The sequence below is a fragment of the Stegostoma tigrinum genome, chromosome 6 (genome assembly GCF_030684315.1).
Source record: "Stegostoma tigrinum isolate sSteTig4 chromosome 6, sSteTig4.hap1, whole genome shotgun sequence".
NCBI classification, from domain to species: domain Eukaryota; kingdom Metazoa; phylum Chordata; class Chondrichthyes; order Orectolobiformes; family Stegostomatidae; genus Stegostoma; species Stegostoma tigrinum.
This window is the reverse complement of record NC_081359.1, coordinates 2,703,976-2,731,646: the sequence shown is the minus strand read 5'-3', so window position 1 is coordinate 2,731,646 and position 27,671 is coordinate 2,703,976. Positions and strand designations below refer to the sequence as shown.

General features: G+C 40.0%; 1 protein-coding gene across 1 annotated transcript in view; it reads right to left on the bottom strand.

The window, feature by feature from the left end:
• ercc5 (excision repair cross-complementation group 5) overlaps window positions 1-27,671 on the bottom strand; it is a 113,062-nt gene that overhangs the window by 4,992 nt on the left and 80,399 nt on the right. Inside the window, exons 18-25 of the mRNA XM_059646914.1 lie at window positions 26,619-26,762; window positions 24,594-24,801; window positions 18,745-19,818; window positions 16,060-16,352; window positions 14,663-14,782; window positions 12,601-12,814; window positions 5,621-5,765; window positions 2,019-2,218 (exon numbers count right to left, since the gene is read on the bottom strand). Coding sequence (XP_059502897.1) covers window positions 2,019-2,218; window positions 5,621-5,765; window positions 12,601-12,814; window positions 14,663-14,782; window positions 16,060-16,352; window positions 18,745-19,818; window positions 24,594-24,801; window positions 26,619-26,762 — 2,398 coding nt within the window. The remainder of the gene's footprint in view (window positions 1-2,018; window positions 2,219-5,620; window positions 5,766-12,600; window positions 12,815-14,662; window positions 14,783-16,059; window positions 16,353-18,744; window positions 19,819-24,593; window positions 24,802-26,618; window positions 26,763-27,671) is intronic.

Genomic DNA, 27,671 nt, shown 5'->3' with positions numbered 1-27,671 from the left:
TTCACTTTCCTGACTTTTTCCTTGTAAGCATTGGGACAGGTTTTGGAGTGTCAGAAGTTTCAGATTCTGAACTGCTGTTGTAGCTGCAATATATATTTGGCCAATCCAGTTCAGTTTCTGGTTAATGATAACCCCCGGCATGTTAATAGCCAGGGCTTCAGTGATATTAGTGCCACTGAACAACAAAGAGAGATGTTAGATTCTTTCTTGTTCAGGATGTTCATTACCTACAAAATGTAACTTGCCACGAGTCATTCCAAGTCTTAATGTTGTAAAGGTATTGCTGCATGTGGTCAAGGACTGCTTCAGTATTTGAGGATTTGTGAATGTGCAATAGTCAGCACCAATCACCACTGATCATCCCCACTTTGAGTTTATGAAGAAGGGAAGGTTATTGATGAAGTAGCTGAAATGGTCGGGACTTGATATCACCCTGAGGAACCTCTAACACAATGTCCTGAAACTGAGATGACTGGCGTCCAACAATCACAAACATCTTCCTTTGTGATCATAGAATCCTTACCGTGTGGAAACAGCCCCTTCAGCCCAACATGTCCACACCAACCCTCAGAGCATCCCACCCAGACCCATCCCCCTATAACCCACCTAATCTACACATCCTTGAACACTATGGGCAATTTAGCATGGTCAATCCACCTAGCCTGTACATCTTTGGACTGTGGGAGGAAACCCATGCAGACATGGGGAGAATGTACAAACTCCACACAGACAGACAGTCACCAGAGGGTGGAATCTAATCTGGGTACCTGGCACTGTGAGACAGCAGTGCTAACCACAGAGCCACCGTGCCACCCAAATGTGCGAGAGTGATAATCAACCAGTGAACAATTTTCCCACTAATTTCTACTGACTTCAGTTCTGCCAGATGTCCTTGATGCCACACAGCTCAGAGTTTAGCTCAAATGTCCATATGTGGACCAAGACTGTAACGAGGTCAGATCCTGAGTTAGTCTGGAAGAAGCTAACCTGAACCACTATCTGTAAACAGGTTATCGATGTGCAAATGCTGTTTGATAACATTATCAACAATACCATCCATCACCTCACTGATGATTAGCAGTAGAACAGTGGAGTAAGCAGGAAAAGCAGTAATAAAAGAGGACATTGGTGGTGATCAGCACTTTGAGTTATGAGAAGAGCAAAAGCAAACTAGGTTAGTTTCATGCAGCTGTAAAATAGGGGTTGGTGTCTTTATAATGATATAAAAATATCGCCATATGCTTTAGCATACTGCTATGATGTAGCAGCAACTGGATACTCCCTGTAAGCCAACGTGGTATACGAATTTCATTGTTGGTGTGATGTAGAGCATAGGAACAACAGTAAAGCCAGTGAGCCCAACAAGCCTATCCATACAACCATCAGTGATCAAACATTTCCAAGCCTTTTATACACCCAATCTTCACAATCCTGTTTGCTACTAGTAGTGAGAGGTCTATCAATGGCTACCTTAAACATATTCAAAGGCTAAGCTTCCACGGTCCTCTGTGATAGAGAAATCCAAAAATTCACAATCCTCTGAATTAAAAAAAAATCTTCTTCATCTTGTATAGAACATAGAACATTACAGCACAGTACAGGCCCTTCGGCCCTCGATGTTGTGCCGACCTGTCATACCGATCTCAAGCCCATCTAACCTACACTATTCCACGTACATCCATATGCTTATCCAATTGACGACTTAAATGTATGTCCATGCCCATGCTCTTCGCTATCAGAATACACTTGTCAACCACTCCCCTCTCATACAAAATAGTTGTTTTTCCTTTACATTGGTATATTGTGCAGATTGTCCTGATGAGAGCAAGACAGAAACAAAATATGTCTTTACTCAGTAATACTTGAGCTCTGTACTACCAAACAGTGACTTGCTCAATATAAAAGAATGTGATATATTGCAGATAACTTATGACAAAAAAATGGTCTATAAAGTTACATTTATTCTCTCAAAATAAAGCCTACTTTCTTTTTGATAATTCTTTCTGGAAAAGGATATTCCTTGATCTCATCAAGGTCTGGCCTACCCCAGGATAGTGATACCTTAGATTCATCTACAGCAGGTTTCAGATATTCTTCTGCCACTGCAGGGTTTGGAAAACCTGGGTAAATGTCAAGGTGCCGCAGCTTTTTCTTCACTTTTGTATCATTTGGATTGTCTCGCAGTTTTTTATTTTTCTGGGCTTCAGCCCACCAGTCTCTGAAAGTGAAAAGTTGTTTATTAACTGTCTTAACACGCCTGAATAAATATCACTTTTTCATAGAATTATAAGCCCAGAATATAAATGTGCAGATTTAAAAATATATATTTCAATGCATACAATATATATACTGTAAGCATATGTTGAAAGCAATATATAAAATAAATAAATCAACCTGTCCAAAGAATTACAGAAGGTTCACAAAAATCTAACACTGCATTATACAAAATTCTACTGCTATTACATTTCCTTTGACATTAATAAGTTTCTGGAAAATATACGCAATGTGGATTCAGTCCCAGGTTCACAGAGTAATGACACAACTATAACAAAACCTATTACATTGGAACATAGAAGCAGGAAAATGCCTTCCAGCTCCTTAAGGGGCTCTGCTATTTAAAATCATGGTTGATTATATAGCTCAACATCACATTCCCATGCTATCCCTATATTGTTTGATGGTATTCGTAACTAGAAATGTGTCAATTTCTGTCTTGAAAACACTTCATGACCTAGCTTCCACATTCCTCAATGATAAAGAATTTCAAAAATTCACCATCCTGCGATAAGTGATGTTCCTCCTCATCTCAGTCCTAATTAGCTTGTCTTTTGTTATGAGGTGGTGCCTCCTGGTTCTAGACCCATAAACAGGGGAAGCAGCTACCATGACTAGTCATTAAAAACATTGCAAGTTTCATTAAGCTGCCCTCTCCCCTCTCATTCTTCAAAACTCAAAAGAATAGTATCCTCAATCTCTCCTCATAAAACAGTCCCATCAGTCCAGGAACCAATCAGGTGAACCTGTGTTGCACTTCCTCCATACCAGATGTATCATTGATTAAGCAAGGGAACCAGGACCATACACAATACTCCAGGTGCAATCTCACCAACACTTTATACAATTGAACCAGGATTTCCTTGCTCCAGTCCTCAAATCCTCTTGCAATAAAGGTTAATGTACCGTTTACCTTCTAAATCGCTTGCTGTAACTGTATGCTAGATTTCAGTGACTTTTAAACAAGTTTGTTCAAATTCCTTTGGACATCAACAATTACCAATCTCTCAATAATTTCAAAATTATCAAAATGATATTCCATCTACATTACCCTTCTGCACTCACTCAGCCTAAATAGTCCATCAACCTCATTGTATCCTCCTCATAACCCAAATTCCCACAAAGTCTGTAGCATCGGCAAATTCAAACATTACATTCAAATATTACATTCAAATATCACATGCAGATCATCGATATAGATTGACTGTTGCTGGGCCCATACATTGATCTTGCAACCTGAGAATGACCCTATCAATCCTCAACATTGTTACAGAGAGAATTAAAGAATATTTAAAGTGCAGATAGTGGCAATTTGAATCATGTCTTTGCAAGAGCAACCCATCTACTTCCACTCCCTGACCTTTACCACACAGTCTTGACCATTTTCACTCTGTTGATAATGACTGAACTTTGTTGGATACCATGATGGAATCCATTACCAGTACATTCTAGGTCCTATCCACTTCCTGTATGTAAAAGATTCGTGTCACTGTTGCTACTTTTGCCGGTCACCTTAAGTTGATGGCCTGTGGTCTTCCTTGCTCTGTCAGTAGAAAGAGCTTCTTCCAATGTACTCTGTCCAGACCCTCACGTTTGCACATCGCTATTAGATTTTTGTTCAACATCTCCTCAAAGGATAACAGCCCCAACCTTTCCAAATTATCACTGTAAATTAAGTTTCTCATCCATGGAACGATTCAAGTGAATCTCTTCCGTGGCCTTTTGAATAACCTCATGTACTCTCCTAAGTGCAATGCCCAAAACTGAATGAAATACTTCAGTTGAAATTGAACCAAGGTTTAAAAGCAAGTTTATCATAATTTTTTGTTTCTGTATTCTACAGCTCTATTTTTATAGGCCAGGACGCTATATGGTTTATTGTCTGCTCTCTTAACCTGGGGTTCAATGATTTGTGCACATACACCACCAGGTCCCGATGCTCCTGCATCGCCTGTATAATTGTACCTCTTACTAAAATGAATCACTTCACATTCCTCCGCATTATATTTTGAGCACCACGTCTGCCCCTTCCACCATCCTGTCTATATCTGCTTAATATTGTGCTCCTCATAGTTCAGAATACTTCTGAGTTTTGTAATTCACAAATTGATTTAATTTATTCCTGTACATTGTACCTTGACAAATGTGAAAGTGTTGCCTTACATGTTTTACAGGCAGATTGAACTATACAAGTGCATCAGGGTAACAGGTGAAACTGAACTCTGTATGTCCATGTCTGGGGAGGTCTTGTGGTGCAGTGAAAGGTGCCAAAACTTAATTCTCTAGCTGGATCTAGCATGGAATTAACATGCAGTTTTACTTCTGTGGCCTTATAGTACCATTATGAGAAGATACTGCAGTTTTGAACTTCAGTATTGGGCTCTGCAAATAACTAACATTTTCAGCACTAAGGTTTCAAATCTAAACGGTTGGCTATTCTGCAAAGTCTAAATATTAAAAGCAATGTAAGATATGCAAGTTCTAACTCATTTCTGTACTGTAGATGACAATTAATTGTAAGAATTTCTCTGCACCTGTGAAGTGCTAAAGCTAAACATTCATGCTACTGAATTCATACCTGAAACAGCCTGGATTTAATGAAAACTGAAAGAAATGCGGAGGCTGAAAATCAGAAACAAAAACAAAGACTGCAGGAAAAGCTCAGCAGGTCTGGCATCATCTGTTAACATCCTGGGTCGAGTGCCCCTTCCTCAGATTTAATGAAAGCTGTCCTAAGTATTACAACTGAAAAACTGTGGCTGTACAGTGCCATTCGTCATGAGGGCTGAAGACTCGGGAACAATGTTGTGGTATTTTCCACAGCCATTAGTTTGTAGGCAATATTTTGGAAAAACTCATGCAAACTTCTGATAATCAAGATCATAAAGTTATTTATAGTCTAACATAAAACACAAACAGCTTTTCAGATGGTATCATACTATTCCATTTCATACGTGCTGAAAACTGTGCGTTATAGTGACAAATATAAATATAGATGATCAAATGCACAACAAGGTACAAGTATGCCACATGACTATGGGATGTTGTTTGTATATTCAGCCCTGAACTGTTGCAATAAAGTAGGTTGCCATGTTGGCCCAGTAAACTGGAATTCTGTAAGATAAAGAGCTGAAAAATAAATTTCACAGAGCTTAGAGTTCGTTATTCACTTTCTGCATGCGATTAAAAATATCTCATGGTAAGGTCAGGGTTATGTGGACAATGGAGGGAATGAACTGAAAGGGCCAAATGGCCTTATCATATTCACATTCCATCCCTATAGTGCAGCCCAGAAAAAGTCAACAGGACAGGAACTGTGATGAATCATAAGCACATTTTATCCTACCGAATATGAATAAGAGGTTCCAGTCCAGGTCCAAGGAATTCGTTCAGGAGCTCCATTGCTGTTACGTAACCCACACCAGGGATTCCTTCAGTGTAATCGCTGCCCAGAAAATAGGCAAGATTTATCAGCTTCGTCCTATCAAGACCTGAAACAGAGACATTTGCCAAAATTGTTTCCACCATTCCTAAAATACTCTCCAGGTATTAATAACAAAGAAACATTACTATCCTCGGCAGCTGTCTAAGGCTAACGCAGAGAGTTCACAAGCTTGGTGTTGTATCTGATCCTGAGAGATGGCCCTCAGTTTCTGACTTCTTGTGTATCCTATGCCTTTGCTTAGGCCCTAAAGCTCATTAATTGTTTCTCAAATCTCTTTGTCTCTCTCCTCCTTTAAAGTGCTTTTAAACCCAAGTCTTTGATCAAGTTTATGACAATCCCTTCTAAATTGTCTTTTGGTGGCTTGAGTTCAATTTTCTCAGAAATGCCTAGAGATATTTATACTACATTAAATGTGCTTTGTCAATGCAACTTGCTTTTAGACCTAATAATTTTATGCGATTTTCAAAAATAGTGTTTAATTTCAAAGACTATAAAATTAACTGAGTCAACTAGTTCAAGTATTAATTTAATATTAATCGTACCTCACAATGATGGGGACTCAGGTTCAATTTCAGCCTTGGGTGACTGTCTGTGTGGAGTTTGCGTGTTCTCCCCGTGTCTGTGTGGGTTTCCTCCTACAGTCCAAGCCGTACAGTTTAGGTGGATTGGCCATGCTTAATCGCCTTGTAGTGCCCAGGGCTGTGTAGCTAGGTGGGTTAGTCAGGGGAAAAGTGGGGTTACAGGGAGCTGGGATGCTCTTCTGATGGTCAGAGCAGACTCGATGGGCCAAGTGGCCTCTTTCTGCACTGTGGGGATTCTAGGACTACAATGCACTTCCACAGTGGGGTAGCACCTGCGATGCCGTGCCATGAAACGAGCAATGCTATTTGCTTCACTCCCAGATAGCATTAAGAGCTAAAAGCCATTTTACAGATGTATTTTCTGATTGAATTCAGTGTTTTCATGACCATGATTAATGCAAAATAGCTTGGCAACAGTAACAGTTTGACTGTTGCAGACACCTTGTTGGATTCAGTGAATCACTAAATGGATTTTACAACAGGTCTGTACCAAAGGACAACTGCAGTTTAATATTACCCATCGACAGCCTTAAATCAGAGCTGCAACAATGAAATTCCCTTGTGATTTTGACAACTGTGCCTTTTGCACATGGCCTCCTCCTGCCTATCGAATGTTTTTCATAGATGTATCAAGTCATTACCTGGTGAAACAAAGCCAGATAGGAATTCTTAAGTTGCTTCATTTTGCAGCAAGGAATATTCAAAGCTGATTGGACTCAATAAAGTCTATTAGTACAATTCATCTTTGCTTAATGTACTCCAATCCCTCCTCTCTAGAATGCTTAGGACCAGCTTATTTTCAGATTCTGTAGTTTTCTGAATTATACAATGACATCGGAATACCTGTATGTGAACTGGAAAGCAGTGTAGCTATAATATTTAATGTACTTAGCACTAAGTCCATTAGTTGTTTGGATGTGCTTAAAAGATTTCTGGACAACTGATGTTTCCAAACAGTACATTTCTAGATAGGTGAAGTTACAGTGAAATTGAAAATTCTATGGCTCCCTGCACTGCGGTGTTTCGAGAGAGTTAGGCAAAGTCTGAGCTACTTTGTTGCATTATCTTACAGAACCTAGGTGAGAGATTGCTCTCAAAACCTTCTGTTCACAAAAAGTGGGCAGAATCTTATAGGGATCTGAGCGATAGAGATGTGTGACAGAATCGAGTGATAAGTGTGACGAAATCTATCTCAACATTGAGATCATCTCAGTCCATCTTTTATATTTCCCGCCAACAGAGTGAGATTTTTGATAGGGAGAGAATTGTCAATTGACGGTCATCGCAGCTTGTTAAACACCTTATTAGCACCACAACCTGCCTCAATATTATTCAGACTTCTAACCCTTCCCCAACTAGCTAGACTGAGAAAACTCGATTAGGAAACCAGAGCACATGCCTGAGGATAATAAAATGTGAGGCTGGATGAACACAGCAGGCCAAGCAGCATCTCAGGAGCACAAAAGCTGACGTTTCGGGCCTAGACCCTTCATCAGAGAGGGGGATGGGGGGAGGGAACTGGAATAAATAGGGAGAGAGGGGGAGGCGGACCGAAGATGGAGAGTAAAGAAGATAGGTGGAGAGGGTGTAGGTGGGGAGGTAGGGAGGGGATAGGTCAGTCCAGGGAAGACGGACAGGTCAAGGAGGTGGGATGAGGTTAGTAGGTAGCTGGGGGTGCGGCTTGGGGTGGGAGGAAGGGATGGGTGAGAGGAAGAACCGGTTAGGGAGGCAGAGACAGGTTGGACTGGTTTTGGGATGCAGTGGGTGGGGGGGAAGAGCTGGGCTGGTTGTGTGGTGCAGTGGGGGGAGGGGATGAACTGGGCTGGTTGAGGGATGCAGTGGGGGAAGGGGAGATTTTGAAACTGGTGAAGTCCACATTGATACCATATGGCTGCAGGGTTCCCAGGCGGAATATGAGTTGCTGTTCCTGCAACCTTCGGGTGGCATCATGGTGGCAGTGCAGGAGGCCCATGATGGACATGTCATCAAGAGAATGGGAGGGGGAGTGGAAATGGTTTGCGACTGGGAGGTGCAGTTGTTTGTTGCGAACTGAGCGGAGGTGTTCTGCAAAGCGGTCCCCAAGCCTCCGCTTGGTTTCCCCAATGTAGAGAAAGCCGCACCGGGTACAGTGGATGCAGTATACCTCGGCTGACTGCTTGCTCCAAACAACCTCCATGTTGGACCCTAGGCAATTACAATGTCTCAGGTCACTAGTCATGGGCATCAGCCAAAGACATATATTCATGGATGAGGTAAGTTCATAACATATAGGGGCAGAATTACATGATTTGGCCCATCAAAGTCTACCCCATCATTCAATCATGGCTGACATGCTGCTCATCCCCATTTTCCTGCCTTCTCCCCATAACCCTACACAGAACATAGAACACTACAGTGCAGTACAGGCCCTTTGGCCCTCAATGTCACGCTGACCTGTGAAACCAAACTGAAGCCCATCTAACCTACGCTATTCCATTATTATCCATATGTTTATCCAATGACCATTTAAATGCCCTTAAAGTTGGTGAGTCTACTACTGTTGCAGGCAGGGCATTCCACGCCCTTACTACTCTGAGTAAAAGACATACTTCTGACATGTGTCCGATATCTATCGCCCCTCAATTTAAGACTATGTCCCCTCGTGCTAGCCATCTCCATCCGAGGAAAAAGGCTCCGAATGTCCACCCTATCTAATTCTCTGATCATCTTGTATGTCTCTATTAAGTCACCTCTTAACCTTCTTCTCGCTAATGAAAACAGCCTCAAGTCCCTCAGCCTTTCCTCATAAGACCTTCCTTCCATACCAGACAACATCCTGGTAAATCTCCTCTGCACCCTTTCAAATGCTTCCACATCCTTCCTATAATGCAGTGACCACAACTGTATGCAATACTCCAAATGCGGCCGCACCAGAGTTTTGTACAGCTACAACATGACCTCATGGCTCCGAAACTCAATCCCTCTACCAATAAAACCTAACACACCATATGCCTTCTTAACAACCCTGTCAACCTGGGTGGCAACTTTCAGCGATCTACGTACGTGGACACCGAGATCTCTCTGCTCATCCACACTCCCAATAATCTTACCATTAGCCCAGTACTCTGTATTCCTGCTACTCCTTCCAAAGTGAATCACATCACACTTTTCTGCATTAAACTCCATTTGCCACCTCTCAGGCCAGCTCTGCAGCTTATCTATGTCCGTCTGTAACCTGCAACTTCCTTCCGCACTATCCACAACTTCACCGACTTTAGTATCATCTGCAAATTTACTAACCCATCTGTCTACACTCTCATCCCGGTCATTTATAAAAATGACAAACAGCAGTGGCCCCAAAACAGATCCTTGCGGTACACCACTAGTAACTGAACTCCAGAATGAACATTTCCCATCAACCACGACCCACTGTCTTCTTCCAACTAGCCAATTTTTGATCCAAACCGCTAAATCACCCTCAATCCCATGACTCTCTATTTTATGCAATAGCCTACCGTGGGGAACCTTATCAAAGGCTTCACTGAAATCCATATACACCACATCAACCTCTTTACACTCATCCACCTGTATGGTCACCTTCTCAAAGAACTCACTAAGGTCTGTGAGGCACGACCTACCCTTCACAAAACCGCGTTGACTATCCCTAATCAAATTATTCCTTTCTAGATTATTACAAACCCTATCTCTTATAATCCGTTCCAACACTTTACCCATAACAGAGGCAAAGCTCACTGGTCTGTAATTACCAGGATTGTCCCTCCTCCCCTTCTTGAACAAGGGGACAACATTTGCTACCCTCCAGTCTTCTGGCACCATTCCTGAAGGTAATGACGACAAAGATCAAAGCCAAAGGCTCCGCAATCTCCTTCCCAGCTTCCCAGAGAATCCTAGGATGCATCCCATCTGGCTGAGGGGGCTTACCTATTTTCACATCTTCCAGAATTGCTAACACCTCCTCCTTATGAACCTCAATTCCATCTAGTCTAATAGCCTGTATTTCAGTATTCTCCTCAACAACATTGTCTTTTTCATGTGTGAATACTGACGAAAAATATTCATTTAGTGCCTCTCCTATCTCTTCGGACTCCACGCACATTTTCCCAATACTGTCCTTGATTGGCTCGAATCTTACTCTAGTCATCATTCTTTTGTTCCTGACATACCTATAGAAAGCTTTAGGGTTTTCCTCGATCGTACCTGCCAAAGACTCCTCACGTCCCCTCCTGGCTCTTCTTAGCCCTCTCTTTAGGTCCTTCCTGGCTAACTTGTAATTCTCAAGTGCCCTAACTGAGCCTTCATGCCTCATCTTTACATAAACCTCTTTGTTCCTCTTGATAAGAGATTCAACTTCTTTAGTAAACCACAGTTCCCTTGCTTGACCACTTCCTCTCTGCCTGACAGGTACATTCTTACCAAGGACATGCAGTAGCTGTTCCTTGAATAAGCTCCACATTTCAATTGTGCCCAACCCCTGCAGTTTCCTTCTCCATCCTATGCATCCTAAATCTTGCCTAATCGCCTCATAATTGCCTTTCCCCCAGTCATAACTCTTGCCCATTACAAACAATTACCAAATAAAAATCTGTCTAACTCCTCCTTAAACTTACTCACTGACCCAGTATCCACTGCACTGTGGGGGAATGAATTTCACAGATTTGCAATGCTTTGGGAGAAGTAGTTTCTCCTCAATACTGTTCTGGGAATAGCACATTTATAAGATAGGGTGGAAAAAGATGGGAGTGATGCCAGAGCACCGTGGAAGGTAATTAGGTTTAGTAAGGTAAGGCAAGAAAGCTCACGGCACCTTGCAGTGAGAAACCCTCCAAAACACTCAACACAACTGTGACTTGGCAATAAAAATGTAAGCATTGCTATCTTGAAGGGAGTGTCTATAAACAGATAAAATGTTTAAGATGTGGGGCTTCTCAGCGAAGCGAGTGATATGTTCATCAACTGCGGAAAAAGAGTAATTAATTAGTTGGGGTTGCCGGTCATATTTTCACCATTCTTCTCAACGTTATTGTTTTAAAAACCAACACTTTGATCACATTTCTTCAATGTTAACCCATTCCCTTTAAATTTTTATGAGCATTTAAGGACTGATCATTCCAAATGTTCCTGAACCTGGAGTTCAGAATCTCCAAGTAACTGCAAAAAGGGTAGAAAACTCGTAATTTCAAATGTTGATAACAGAAGTACAATGATTACTTTAAAGAAATAAGGATTACATGCAGTAACTTATCAATTTTCATTGTGTTAATATTAGGTTAAATTATTGACCGAAAGAATTGTATTAAAGTTACTGATACTGCAGTGGGATTTCAATTAGTTTGAGAGTAAATTTGCAATGCAAACAGAATGATTGCTGAAAAAATATAATTCTAACCCATCAACATATATCTCCTGTAACAAAAGTTGTAACAGGAAGTTTTTTTTAAAAAATAGAACTTACTAGCTTATAACAATAATGGGGAGGCTGTCTTATGAGAGGCTGAGTAGATTGGGCCTGTACTCATTGGAATGTAGAAAAGAGGTGACTTTATTGAAATGTACAAGAATTTTAGGTTCTTAGACAAGTTAGACACAGAAAGGCGGTTTCTCATTATGGGAGATCCTAGGACCAGACAGCATAATCTTACAACATGGAGACTGCACATTTAAGATGTAAATGAAGAGGCAATTTTCCTCTCAGGTTATGAATATGTAGAATTCTTTACCACAGAAGACACTGAGGCTGGGTAGTTAGGTACCAAGTAATTTAGTTGAGGCTGAGAAAGATTTAATTTGTAAGGGAATGAAGAGTTATGGGGAATAGGCAGGAAAGTGGAGATGAGAGTTACCTGATTAGCCACTGAAATGACAGGGCAGATTCAATGGGCTGAGTGGCCTGCTTCTGATCCTATGTCTTATGGTCTGAATTGCAAAAATATGATTTAAAAAAAATTTAGCTGGTTCATCAAGGTTCTAGCACATTCTCGTCCTAGATTGGCATTAAGACACCTCCTCACTCATTGAATGTAGTGACAAAATCTGGAGGGAAAGTGGAAACAAAGTCTGGAAAAGTCCTCTTAGAAAGTCCTTGTGTTCAGACCAAACTAAAAGCAAAAATGTTGCGAATGCTGGATATTGGAAACAAACACAGAGAATGCTGGAGAAACTCAGCAGGTCTGGCCGCCTCCATGGGAACAGAAACAGAGTTAGTGTTTCCAGTTCCAACTAGAGTTCCAGCATTTTCTGTGTTGGTTTTGGAAACCAAAAACTTCATTTCAGACTTAATAATTTACTTGAAGTTTTATTTACCTAGTTGGTTATGAATGTGGATGTACTGGTAATACTCAATATCCTTGTCTTGGTTGAAGAAATTCTTGTACACATGACGCGCTCCGAACAGCCATATATCACTATCATCAGTGATAGTTCCACTAGTTTGGTCGGTCAGATCTAGGTAAGCACATTGTGCTTCTGCCTCCATCGGAGCAACAATATAAGGAATGCCAAAAAGTTGCAGCATTTCCTGTAAACAGCATTATCCAAAATTAATAGTAAGCAGCAATTAATTTAAACGTTCTAACAAGTGAAAATGTAATAATTCAGATTTCATTCCCAGTCTGAAAAGTTTGAGAACATGCATCATAAAAATCTATACTGCCATTGCAGAAAGCCTTTGGCAGAGTTTGCATTCATTTTCAGTGATACTAAACATTTAACATTATATCATTCGAAAGCAATGTAAACTGCTGGTGACAATTGGAATTTCAAAGCTTTTGTGGAGAGATTTACAGTGATATCATCACTTCACACAGTCAGGAGAAATAGGAAGAAAATTCAACTTTTTCAAGATTAAGTAAAAACATTTTCTACCTCAAGTTTATCTTTTTGGATCATTTTATTTTAGAACAAAATTAATTTGAAAAATGTAAATATAAAGAGTTTTGATTTAGAAAAGTAACACTTTTGGTCTGAACTGCCTCAACAGTGGGGAGGTATTCAACATAGCCAAAGCAACACTGGAGCCCAGATTCTGGAAATTCTGTCCTCACATTGGTTACCCGCCATTTTTGTCAGGTTTTATTTAGAAAGGAAAAGGAGAGGCTCACAGTGGTAGCTGTTTGTATTAAAGTGGCACTGCCTATGAAGAAATCTGACTTTTGTTAGTGGGTTGTCTGAAGCACGACCTGGTTAAACACACTTCCCAGGAGAAGGTCTAAATATACCAAAGTTATTCAAAGAGGCAGGCTACCTTTTTGGAGACATAGGGTTTGTTTTTGGGTACGTTCAGGGGCACCTTTTAGGGAGGTTGTGACATTTGAGACAGGTTACGTGCCCTTCAGAATTGTTAAAAGTAGCATAAATGTTTGCAAGCCCAAAGCTGCAGAGTTAAAAAAAGTGCCTATTCACTGTCTGTTAAAATACCTGAGAATGGTCGTTTTAGGATTTGTGCTGCACGATTGATTTCACAACCTGTCATTATCACAGTGGGGTGACTGTCAGCTCACTGTTTGATGGAGCGCTTTAAGCTCATAAAATCTTCCAAGTAAAACTATGACTACAAAAGTTTAATTTAATAAAATATCAAGTGGTTGGAGTTAATTAAATGTACAGAAAATTATTTCATTCATGGGCATTTTGTTTAAACTGAGAGTTCATGGCAAGGCTATTGGAATGTTTACTTAATCTCAGCATGGATCATGTCCATGGTAGATAGTGGGTGAGTTTACATGGAGGATGTAAGTGCAGACAATGATGGATGTGAGTCATTGATTGGTATTGGGCTTTAAAGAGTTGAGTTGGATTTAGGGGTTTCAGTTGCCATGGAATGTATTGAGACCATGAATGACATGACAGGTAAGAGAGCTATGGGATATGAGATTAGTACATGAGGTCACATGGGTTGACATGATGGAGCTTGTGGAGTGTGTATGGAATGTTAAACTTGATTAAGCTTCCTCCACAATGATTTAAATGCAATTTTTATTGCCTGATTTCTATTTCCTCATTTAATGCCTGCACGTCTCATTGAGGATTCTTCAGCCTAATGAACAGCTCCCTTGCTCACAGACATTACACATCAAGTTCAAATTCAAACACCGGCCCGAATAATGGAAATATGAACTTACAAGCCCAACAAATGACTGTGGAAAACTGTGAGGGAAGTGAACAATGATCACCGCAAAGTTCAGACCATTATTCAGGCAAGGGTAAAAGGCAGAGACTCAAAATAAACAGCGTATAGGCAACACAGTAGATTGGCTCTACTAATAGAAGAACAAAAATGAACTGAAATTTCTACTTAACATTTTGAAAGCAATATGGTTTCAGCTTATGCATTCGATAATTAACTAACCGAAGCTCATTGTTTTACCTGACTGTCCAAATACATCTGTCCTGTGACAGTGGCGGCAATACGTTCATGTTGTTGCTTCTGAGAGTGCAGATCAGACTGTTCTATAAGCAAGTCTTTCTCAAAATCCTCAATTTCACCCTGTAACATACAAGAAACATAAACAACAATACAGACGCAATCAGTCAAAAATGATAAAAACAGAAATTGCTGGAGAAACTCAACAGGTCTAGCAGCATCTCTGGGGAGAAAACTGAGTCCAGTGACCCTCCATCAAAACTGAAATGATCATAAATTATGGTTAATTTAAGGAAATTAAAATGTGATGCTTCATACTCTTTAAAATCAAAACCTGTTGATATCACGATGTTGTTTGATAAACAGTACATCAAGTACCATTGCTGAATGACTCTCCAGCTTCTCTGGGGCACAGACATAGGCAGTGGCAGACAGCAGACATTTAACTGCTCTCAGGCCTCTAACAGTGTTGCTCTAAAATTAACTGACTTGGAGAAAATAGTCTGTTCGTGGTCTAGAGCAACTTTTCCTCTAAGTTAGGCAACTTGTAAGGAGGCTTGCTATCCCTAACAAATTGCACAGATAAAATCAGAAACGCAATGTCGTCTAGGACAGGATCTACACCATTACATGTGAACTGAAGTATTTGGTCCACCATCCAACTTCTAGTCCCACAGACACTGTTATGAACCCTGTCCAGGATTATGTTGCTCAGCCTGAACTTCGATGCTAGCTATCCTCTGCTGCACTAAGTGTCTACACATTCTAAAAAGCTGCATAAAACATCTCAGGAACTTATAGAGAGCCTTCAATCCATGATAACGTGCCAATAACATGTCATCTTGAGTGCAATGGCTACACATAGAAGCTTCTCGATCAACGGCATGGTCTGAATTGTCTTGGGAATGTTTGAAAAAACAATTTGAGAAAGCACATTAATTTTTTGTCAACTAATATTTTTTTAATGCGTATTATTTCTAAAGGGGGGGAATGGAGGAAAGAATCGATGCACGTTTCCCAAATCTTATAGTTTCCTTGCATTACCTACTTCTCTCCAACCAAGTGTATTGCCTTTCTCAGCCTCTGATATCCCAAGGTACTTTAAAGCAATTCATTAATTTTTTTTGGGCGTATGGCCACTGCTTTAATATGGAGAAAAATCAACAGCAAACTGGCATAAAACAAAGCTTCACCAACAGTACTGAATTAAATACCCAGTTAGACTATTTGAGTGATGTCAGTTGAGGAATAAATGTGGGTCAAAGCACTTGCTTTAGTCTTTCCCAAACATCACCTTGGGATCTTTTATGTTCAATGTAAGGATATTGGTTTACTGTCTCCAAGTCAGTTTTTGGACAAAATAAAACAAAACAAAACATTAAAGGTCAGTTCAACTTTACCAGATCTAGATCCTTCCAGTCATCTCTTGTGGCTTCTCCTACAGATGTCTGTTCATGTTGGTCTACCTCCACATTCATCTTTTGTTCACCAGCAGCTTCCAAACGATTTTGGATAAAAACCTCTGTTTGTTTCTCGGTAACAGTCTGTATAGTTTCTGAAGTGGCTTCCGTATTTCTCTTAGATGAGAGCGCGGATTCAACTGCTGGCATCGAGGGCGTGAAGATATCAGGAGGAAACAGTTCACTCTGAAGGTCCACTTTGCTGGTGTCAATAACAACTTCAATGAAACTACCTGAACATCAAAATAATAACACTTGGACGTTGAAAGGGTGAAACTGGGAACAGAATGATATTAACTGATGTCAATTATTTTCACATAATATATTCATGCACTTTTGCATGTAGAATATAGAGTACCTCATCATTGACTAAGGCACCTGTAGTCTAAGTGGAAAGGCAGATTAAGAGAGGGATATAAGCAGTTTACAGAGGGATGTTGATTGATTAATTAAGTGGGAAAATGTTGACAAATGGAGTACAATGTGGGGAAGTATTAAAGTTATTAATTTGGAAGGGAGAACAGAAGAGCAGAATAGTATTTAAATGGAGAGAAACTGCAGAAAGCTGCATCACAAAAGGGATTTGGGGGGGACTTGCACATGAAACACAAAGCAAACACACAGGGGCAGCAGGAAGGTTAACAGAGAGGTGACCTTTGTTTCAAGGGGTTTGGAGTATGAGAGTAGGGAAATCTTAGTGCAACTGTCTAAGGTGCTGGTGAGACCACATCTGGAGCACTGAGAGCAGTTTTGGTCTCCTTATTTAAGGAAATATATTATTTCATTGGTGGCAATTCAAAGAAGTTTCATGAGGAAGATCTGTGGTATGGGGGGGGGGGGGGGATTTTCTTATGAGCAAAGGTTAAACATATTGGGACTTTACTCACTGGTATTTAGAAGAATGAGAGGTGATCTCATTGAAACATATTGGATTCTTAAGGTGCATGACAAAGTAAATGCTGAGAGGTGGTTTCCCCTCATGGGAGAGTCTAAGACTAAGGGCACAGCCTTGGAATAAAGGGGTGCCAATTTAAGGCTGAGAGGAGAAATTTCTTCTCTCAGAGTGTTGAAAGTGTTTGGAACTTCTTGCCACAGAGAGCTGTGGGGTTAGAATCCTTCTGTATTTTTAAGACTGAGATAGATTTTTGATTAGTCATGGAATCAAAGATCACAGGGAAAGGGCAGGAAAGTGGATGTGAGGAATGCTGAATCAGCCATGATCCTCTTGAATGATGGAGCAGGCTCGAGGGGTTGAATGGCCTACTCCTGTTCCTATTTCATACGGTCTCTGGCCTAATAGCAGAAGCTGGAGGTAACAGAACAAGTGGCAGTTTGATAACAATATTTAGCACCTTTCTAGATTATAAATATCCAATGTACAAAACTAAGCAATATCACAGAATTACTGAGAAAAGACAGAATACTAAAGTGAGGTGCATGGGAATGTGGTGAAGAGGGAAAATGAAGTGGTTTTTAAAAAGTAAAATTTCATATGGCATGTATGTTTGTAAGGATGTGAATGAGTGAGTGTTCCACTCCTCTAATGCTCCCAACAACTCATTCCCTCCTATGGCACCTTCCCATGCAATTGCAGAAGGTTAACATTTGCCTTTTAACACACTTTTCATGTGAAGCAGCAATTCACCTGTACTTCTTCCAATCTAGTCTACTGCATTTTCTGCTCACAATGCATTCTCTTCTACACTGAGGAATGCAAATACAGATTGCGTGACCACTTTGTAGAACACCTTTGCTCAATCTGCAAGCATGATCCTGACCATCTGGTAACTTGGTAATGCGCCAGCTTGCTCTACTACTCACATTTCTGTTGTAGTATTCCAGTGAAATCTAAACACAAGCTGAAGGAATAACACCTAATTTTCCATTTAGGCATTTGACACCCTTCTAGGCTCAACACAGTTCAATAACATCTGTGAACCCTATATTTCCCTTTATTTCCCCATCCCTCTCTTTGGTTCTGAAGAAGAACCATATTGGACTTGAAACATTAACATGTTTCTCTTTCTACAGATCCTGCCAGACCTGCTGAGTTACTCAAGAACTTTCCGTTTTTACTATTGTGAAAATTCAGTTATTTCGTATAAACTAAAGGGCAACGGGTGTGATTTGATCAAAGTTTGCAAAACAGCAAATGGAAGAAATATCAAGGACAAGGCTGGGAGAAATATTTTCTGTTAGTTGGAGATGCATCAAAATAAAAGCTTGATGGAACATTAATTTTAAAACGAGAGATTCTCGTTGACCAAAAGGTTTTTGTAATGTTGATCATCCGCAGGGATGTTGAGTTAGGTCTTATAATCAGCTATAAGTCTCAATGAACAGTAGAACATGCTCTAGGAACACGATGACATCCTCCTGTTCCCGGAGTCCTTAAGTAAAACCCAGTTCATGAAAATCACAAACTCAGAAAGTGTGGTCAGCTGAGTAAATTATCACTCAGCTCTACAAAACACCATTATCAAATTAACATTTCAACAACAAAAGTTCAGAGCTTACAGCAATTTCTTGTAATACGTCACATCTTTTTAACTCTTTAAGCCCTTTAGCTCGATAGCATAGTCTTCAGCTTTTCATTTGAATTCCTCAATTTTAAAAAATAGTTACCTTCGGAATCACTTCCGCCTTCACTCTTAGTGGACATTTCCTGATGATCAGTTTCTTCTCCTGAACCTTGATTCTCTTTGGCTGGAGAAATGAAACTCTTGAGATCCAAGTCTCCTTTTAATTGCGTGTGGGGCGTCAATTTTACACTGCCAACATGCTGGCTGCTGGTAGCAGTCTCAGAAGATGAAGGATGATCCAGCTTTAGAATTTCTCGATTGTTTGTATTGTTATTTTCTAAGTCAGCTGCTCCAAGTGGATGAATGTGTTGCTTGCTGTTAAGGATTATTTCTCTATCATTTTCCAAGGAATGTATTTCAACATCATCTTCACGGTCCTTCAAATCATCAGGAAATTGAAAGTCTAGCTTGTTACTTTTTGGTTTCTCATTAATTACATCAGCTGTACCTACTACAGCAATATTGATGTTCTGTTCCACGGCACTGACTTTGATCGGACTTTGATCTTCTGCAGGAAATATTTCTTGCACTTCACAACATTGAATAGTTCCTGGTCTTATAGGTTTCTTCTGGTCAGTCTGTGGATTGAATGACTTTTTCAGTAACTCATTTTCATCAACACTTAGTTCCTCATCTACATGCACATCATTTGAACTGTAGGTCTGATTCCTTCGATTTTTATTAATTTCATATTTAGTTTTGCTATCCTCTTGCACATTGTTTGTTATGTCTTTTTCTTGTAAATCTTGCTGGTTTGCACGATGAGTTTTTGCTGATGAATTTAAATTTGTGGCAACAATACTTGTTGAATACAAACTGCTGCTACACTCAGCAGCAAATGAATTGTTATCTCGTCTAAAGTCAATTTCCTCATCTGAACTACTCTCCAACATGGCAGCCTGAATGGCAAGCACAGTCCGTGGGGAAGGAGGAAGAGCAGCACTGTCATTTCGACTTGTGGATGCTGTTTCTGTGAGAGGAGAAGGTGAACGTAAGCCGTAATGGGGCTCCAAACCAGTGTTTGAGATTACGTCTGCAGCTGTCGAATTCGTACTTTTTTCGAAAGTAGTAATTTGCTGATTTGTCTCTGTATCCTTACTGTTCACTGGCTGAATTCCTGGAAATTAAAGATATGCACATTGGTTACAACATGCAATCTCAATTCTGGCCTACAGGCATAAAGAATAAGCATATTCCACTTCAAGCTCAGTTCATTATCTTAGCGCATTCTTAGTGTAATTGCAATGAAGGTTATTTATTAGAGTCACATATTTTTAGATTTAGATTTATTGAAGTTTCAACCCAATTAACTCTGCTATACTTCAGGCTATTGCAAAGGTAAAATACAAAATAGAGGAGAAAAGTGTTAAATTTTAATTTTATGCTACTTATTCCTGTAATCGGGATTTATTTGTTTTTGATTAAGAATTGCTATTTTCAGGGTATGGGATGCTTTGCCTGCAACGATAATAGATTCATCAACTTTAGGTACATTTAAGTCGTCATTGGATAAGCATATGGACGTACATGGGATAGTGTAGATTAGATGGGCTTCAGATTGGTACGACAGGTTGGCACAACATCGAGGGCCGAAGGGCCTGTACTGTGCTGTAATGTTCTATCTTCTTCTGTCGATGTGTAATGTTTACATTAGTGCTGACTGATGACACTTAACTAAAAAGGAGCTAATAAATTTGAAGACTTGATTTTCTTTTCTGGGTACTGAAATTAGAAAGTATTAATATCCAGCCACCATGTCACCACGCCAATAACCCTGGATCCTGGCACCTCAATTTCCATTCCCTGTTTCCTCATCAGGGAGGCAGAGGTAGGAAGGATCCTGCCTCCACAGACTCAACTTTTAAAAATGGCCACAAACACTTCCTATTTTTGATGGGGTGGGCGTGGGAGGGGGCTGGGTTATATCCAGAGTCAAGCTTTACCATTAATAATGTGCTGGGGCGGGGGGGGAGGGGGTTTCTGCTTCCTGACACAGGCACAGTGTAAGCCTGGATGGGGTCTCCAAAACTGTGGCCAAGAAGAGTAAAGATTAAAACAAAAAAAAATCTATCCTGATCCCATCCTCTCACTCTCCAAGCTGCATCTATTACAACCAATGCCACATAATTCCCTGCACCTACTGCGTGGCCCCTTATCCTCCCCATATCAACACAAGTCCATGTAGCCATCCCCATGGCTCCACATGCTCTCATGCTACCCTATACCTATTCCTATCTCTCATGGTCCCTTACGCTCCCTGCACCCCAATCATTTCCATGGACCTATATGGACCTTGTGCCAGCTCAGACCTTTCCACCCAGCACCCTTTGTCCTTCTACTTTCATGCCAACTCACCCAAAACCAAGCCGAGCACACCTCAGGAGAAAGGCTAACAATAAGTCAAGTCTATTGATGGTGTCACTATTGAAAAGATTGATTCAAAATAAACAAATGTTGAAATCCCGTCAACTAATCCGTTAAGAGACAAGTAATTCACTTAAATGCTCAATTCCTATTGTAAACAGGTATCTCTGTAATAAATAGACGGAGCTGTCCATTACAACGTTCAGTTGATAGGCTCCCCATTGTGAAAATTATAGTTCTGAAAATCAGTAAAGCAGCTGAAATAAAATCAGTATTTTTTTTTTTAAATTCCATAAATTGTTGGACAAATCTTTCAATAAGTTTGGCCGTCCTAATCATCATCCCACTCATTAGTAAAGTAAGGCAGTGAGTCGGTGACAGTGATATCAAGCAGCATTTGCTCAGCAATAACCTGTTTGTTGGTACTTTGGTCAGTTTGCACCAAGGTTATTCGGCTCCTGGCCTCACTGAAGTATCAAACATGGACAAAACAGCTGAACTTCAAGGGTGATGCGAGATTACTGCCTTTGACTTGAAGGCATCATTTGATCGAGTATGCCATCAAACAGCCTGAGCAAAACCCAAGCCAATGTGAATATGGGAAAGGAATGCTCAGCTGGTTGGCACAAAGTAATATGTCTGTGGCTGTTGGAGATCAATTGTCTTTGCCCTGATCGTCCCCACAGCAGTTCCTCAGGATACTGCCCTTCAGCTACATCAATGACCTTCTAAACATCAAAGTCTGAAATGGGGATATTACTTAATAACTGGTGCTGAACATTGCACATTCATAACTCCTCAGAAACTACTGTAGTCCATGTATTCATCATTAAGATGTGGACAATATCCAAACTTGGGTTGGCAAGGCAAGTAACATTTGTGCCAACCAAGTGCCAGGTAATGGCTATGTCTAACAAGAGAAGATCCAACTATCTTCCTTTGATGTTCGGTGCCATTACCTTTGGCAACCCTCCAACATCAACATGCTGGAGTTACCACTGACGATGAACTGAACTTTGTCAGATTGATAAATATCGTGGCTATAAAACAAGTCAAAGATGAGGAATTCTACATCGAGTATCTCATATACTGCTCATTAAAAAGACAAATCAGAAGTGACTGGAATGCAATACTCTCCACTTGCATGACTGCGTGTGGGTCTAACTTTCAAGAAGCTCAACATAATCCAGGATAAAGCAGCCCCACCACCTTCAGCATTCATCCTGTTTGTCATTAATGCACAGGGGCAGCAGGGTGTATCACCTACAAGATGCACTTCAGAAACCTACCAAAGAACCTTGGACAGCACTTTCCAAACTGGTAACTTCTACCATCTATAAAAGGACAAAGGCTACAGCTGCACGGGAACATCACCACCACGTTACCCTCCAAGCCATACATCACACTGACTTCAAAATATGGGTCAAAGTCCCAGAAGTCCTTCCTAACAGTACTGTAAGTGTACCTACACCCCAAGGATTGCAGCAGTTTAACAACGTAGATCACGATAAAATTTACCAGGCCAATTACGGGAAATAAATGCTGGTTTGGCTTGCAATGCCTATATTCCATGCACAATTTCTAAAAATGCATTTATACCCACATTTTACACATAAAATAAAATTCCACTTATCACAATTCCAAAGGGTGCAGGTTATAAAGTGGAGGTTGACCCCCCTCTCAGAACTAACACTGAAACACTCAGAGGAGTATCTTGCCCTATAATCTTTAAAAGGAGTTGGCGGTGTAGCCTGCCTTTCAGCAACTTCCAGTGTTCCACTACATTGGGCAAACTGGCAGAAAGCTATCCACCAGGATACATGAACATCAACCAGCCACAAAACGACATGACCCACTATCACTCGTATCCTTACATACAGATGAGGAAGGACACCACTTTGATTGGGACAACACATCCATCCCAGGACAAGCCAAACAGAGAGACACACGAGAATTCCTAGAAGCATGGCATTCCAACCGGAACTCCATCAACACACATCCCCTGAGAAAAAGAACAGGAAATGACATCACGAACCCAAGGAAACCTAAACAGATAAATAGAAAGCGGGACATAACACCAGCGCTTCGTCGGAGGCTCACTGATGATGTTACCTCGAATGGTGACGACACGTCTGAAAACTAACCTTCCAGCTCAGCGAGCAAACTCACATCCAAATACAAGTGTCATTTATACATAAAATAATGTAGTCTCTCGAAATTATAGCCAGGTTACATGCCTTGCAGAATGTTCTGTGCCTTCTCCATCAATTCTTGTGTCAGGAATATTAACTAACTGTGCCATGGGTTCCTTTGATATTTAGACAGCGCTTTCTCTAAGACAGAGTAGGCTGTGCAATCCAGTAATTCTCTCTCAATGGCTGAGGGCTATTACCTCTGGCGAATGGCAATTAGCTCTGCTCCCTTTGTCCAACTGCCCCTTCTTTTCTACTCTTGTTGACACATCAATTTTTTACAATATGATCGGTCCTCCATTGTCAAAACTATCTGATTTAAGTTTAATTGGTTTTTGGTTTCTAAGTGCCTGGTATAAATTGATTAGCTAAATTCAAAACCCTGTTGTCTTTGTAAAAACTATTTCTTGGCCTGCTAACTGTACGGCCTTTGATTCAAATGTTTCATTTCGGGTGCTCTCTGTGTACTTGCAAACTTTCAAGCTGCTGCTCACAAATGTTCATTTACATTTCTAAGCACAGAAAAACCACATCATTTTTTAAAGGCTCCACGCAATGCTTTTCCCCCAGCATTGTACAAATACCAAATTCTCACTTCCAGCCTCCTTATCCACAAGTACTCTACGCAACTTCACAACAGTGCCTTCTCTCCACCAAAGGAGTTACAGGACTAGATCCAAGGTGGTACCTGACCTACCCAAATAGGTACCATGGCTATCTGAAAGAAATACATGGAGTACAGACCTGCACTTGGTCTAATCTCCAAACTCAGGGTTCCAAAATCCACTTTTACTGGAGACAGCTGGTCATTCAAGAATTTAGCTACTTATGGGATTCTGAACTTGTGTGAATTATAGAATATCATCAACCTTGGAACACAGACAGACTCGCACACAGACACAAACACCATCCCAGATCCTGCCCTGTGTGAGAAAGAGAGCTGTGGAGCACAGGGTTGGGACTTAGAATTTCAGTTTTTTTTCTGGTATTTTTGCTCCAGCGGAACACTGTCATTTCGAAAATCTGGGCTTTAGTCAATAAAATTTAGGATAAATAATTAAGTATCTATTGATTAGGTGCTTCTATTTGAAAACTGCTAAAGGTCAAATGTCTCTAGTAAACATTAAACATGTAGCCACATTGGAACAAAACGTATTTTCTTTTAAAAAAAGTGACCATTTCAGCAAAGTAAAAGATCTGGAGAAAGTATGTGTGAAAGGGATCACATGAGCAGTTTCTTTGTGCACATTCATGAAAAAACACTGCCAAAAGTGTAAAATAAAATAAATTACTAATATTTGGTATTCACACATTTATAGAATTCAATTCACTGTACCTTTTATTAGAATATAGTGTGAAGCATCTTCTGATATAAGCCGCCTAGTTTCCACGTTCTTTATGAATTCTCCCTCATTATTACACTCCATTTGAATTTGCCCACAATACTGTTTACTCATTTCTTTCTGAACGCCATCAATATGTTGGTTAATTCTATTGCGTTTAAGAAGGCCAGTCAGCTGATACCGGGAAAAATCTGAAGACTCCTTTGAAAGAAAACACATTAAAAAGGTTACTAAAACACATTTCTGCTTAGAGCTAATAAAAAAAAACAAAAGGTAAAGAATTATTTTCCCTTAAGTCATCAACTGATTTAACAAATATAATTCACATAGTAGTTGATTACTTTTGTTAAAAGTACTGCTGTGCCACCATAAATTATCTTCTGTCAGTCTTGCCCCTATTATGCTGTGCTTTTCCTGACAGGGGAGTAGAAGAGTACTTGCTGCAGAAAGTTATGGCAGGCAAGATGCATAAGACTCAAACAACATGAAATACAAGTGCTGCTCATAAAAATACCACCATAGACTCAATGGGCTGAATGGCCTACTTTTGTTCTGATGTCTAATGGTGTCATGGAAGTGATACACATGAATTCCAAGCATTGCTATGTGATTCTAAAACTCTTCTTATCTAACCATCAGAGTGACTGTTCGAATATTTTTCATCAGTCCTAATACTAAATTGTACAACATTTTTTTTTGAATGGTCTTGACCGGAGCGTCAACTTTCCTGCTCTTCTGATGCTGCTTGCCGTGCTGTGTTCATCCAGCTTCACACCATGTTATCTTAGATTCTCCAGCATCAGCAGGTCCTACTACCTCCATTAATATAGAGCCTCATTAGTTGAAGCACGTTGAAACTAATCTGTAAAATTACAGCCTTGATTTGTCAACCCATATTCACTGCTAGCAAAGTTCACTCCTCTGTTGTAGAATCTTATGGAGCTATCCCTTAACTGCCTTACCAGCATACTGTGTATAACTGACACCTGCTGACATTCATATCAACAAATGAATAAACATAACCTAATTAATGCTAACACAGTGTGGAGCTGGAGGCACACAGCAGGCCAGGGAGCATCAGAGGAGCTGGAAAGTTGATGTTTCGCATCCAAAACGTCAACTTTCCTGCTCCTCTGATGCTGCCTGGCCTGCTGTGTGCCTCCAGCTCCACACTGTGTTATCTTGGACTCCTGCATCTGCAGTTCTTACCACCTCTAATTACTGCTAATTCATGTAAAAAAAAATTCACTGGATTTTTGGAAAATTGTGACTAGTTCATTTAATGATAATTACCTCCACTACTGAAGGTAGAAGAGAAAATGTGGAGATAGCAACAACTGCAGATGCTGGAGTCACATCATTACAGGGTGCAGCTGGAGGAACACAGGAAAGTCAAAGAGCAGGAAAGTCAATGTTTTGGGTTTACACCCTTCAGAAAGGTATAAACCTGAAACGTTAATTTTTCTGCTCCTCTGATGCTGTAAGAAATAATGCCTTTGTTCCACTTATTAGATTATTTGTTTTAAAATAAAGTCTTAGAGTCCAGTGGATCTATTTCAACAAAAGGTGTACACAAATAGCTTTTGGTCCAAGGAAGAACCAATTAGTGCTTGGCAAAGATCCAGGAAAGTTTTAGAAATATTGGGAGACAGGATGAATTGACTTTTACTTTTAGAATGTCCTCAGATGTTCCATTTAGAAAGTTGTGGATCATCACAGTTGTCATAATATGATCAGGGTTTTTACCAAAAGTTGTTGAATATGGATTGGAGGCTCTTTAAAAAAGGATTTTTCTCTTTTCAGTTTTGTAGTTATAAAGCGTGAAGTAGGCAGGAACAAGTATCAATGAAGAGCTGTGCAACTGTAATAACGAGTAACATTGGCTGGTGGACTGACGTCTTCCACTGAACGCCTCTTCACTTGCTAAAGTTTTAAAACGGGATAAAACAAACATACAAACTATTCTCTGAATAAATCTCAATGATGACATTTTTGCCACCACAAAACAGTGAGCATACCTCAGGCATTGTCTGCAATAGACTCCTTCGACGCTTGGTGAACTCTTTGAGGTCCGTCAGGATTTCATGTCTTACTTCTGGAGGTAAATTAGCAAAGTCTTTCGATTCAATGTCTACGGAATGAGGGTTCTCAAGATACGCACTCTAAACGGAAATGAAAACATTTAAATATGTAAAAATAACTTGCAGCAGAAGATCAATTATTCTAAGCAAATTTTGCATTATTGATCAAAAGGATCAGAGGGCTGTATTGAAGGGAGCAGCAAGCAAAGGACATTGTAGTTGATTCAAAGGAAGTATTATGTTTTCCTACTGGTCAAAATTCAGCAGCTCAGGAATGGCAACCTAACAAAAATTGAATGCGAAGGAATTGAAAGAGAATCGGGTGTCAATGAGATTAGGGGCAGCAGTTGAAGAGACTTTTTGTACAAAAACAATACAATAACTTCAGGACTGGTAACAGGAACCAACTGATCAAACGCTGAAGGCAGAGGAACATGACACAAATTTGACTTTCTTTATTTTCAGGGTTTTGGTAGTTGGACAATTATGCAAATGACGTTTTTAAATAATGAAAAGTCATAAAAGCACTTAGATTTCACTAAAATATATTATTTCATAGTGAATAATATAAAAACATTACAACATGATTCTAAACAAAAGACTCATAATTTTTCTTTAAAATGCTAACATTGGGATCTATTTTTGAGAGAATACTCATTGATTTATTTTTTCCTCAGTAGCTTATCAGTAGTTACACTTACTGACATAAAATCTAGATGTTGACCTTTCATTTTTGTTACCTAGTTAATATCACATCTCCTGCCAATTTCCAATGCCATTCTATTGAAGTAATGTGATGGCTTCATCCCTGGAATGCTGATCATAATTCAGCACATCATTTTATAAACAAGGAGAGCACTGACATTTTAATGCTTTAGTATATGGTAAGATTGAGGCAATAAATTATTTTATAAGTGATGCTTAAACATTCAAGGTATTATTATCATATTCTGTTTGTGGTTGATGAAAGATACAGATGACATAAAAATG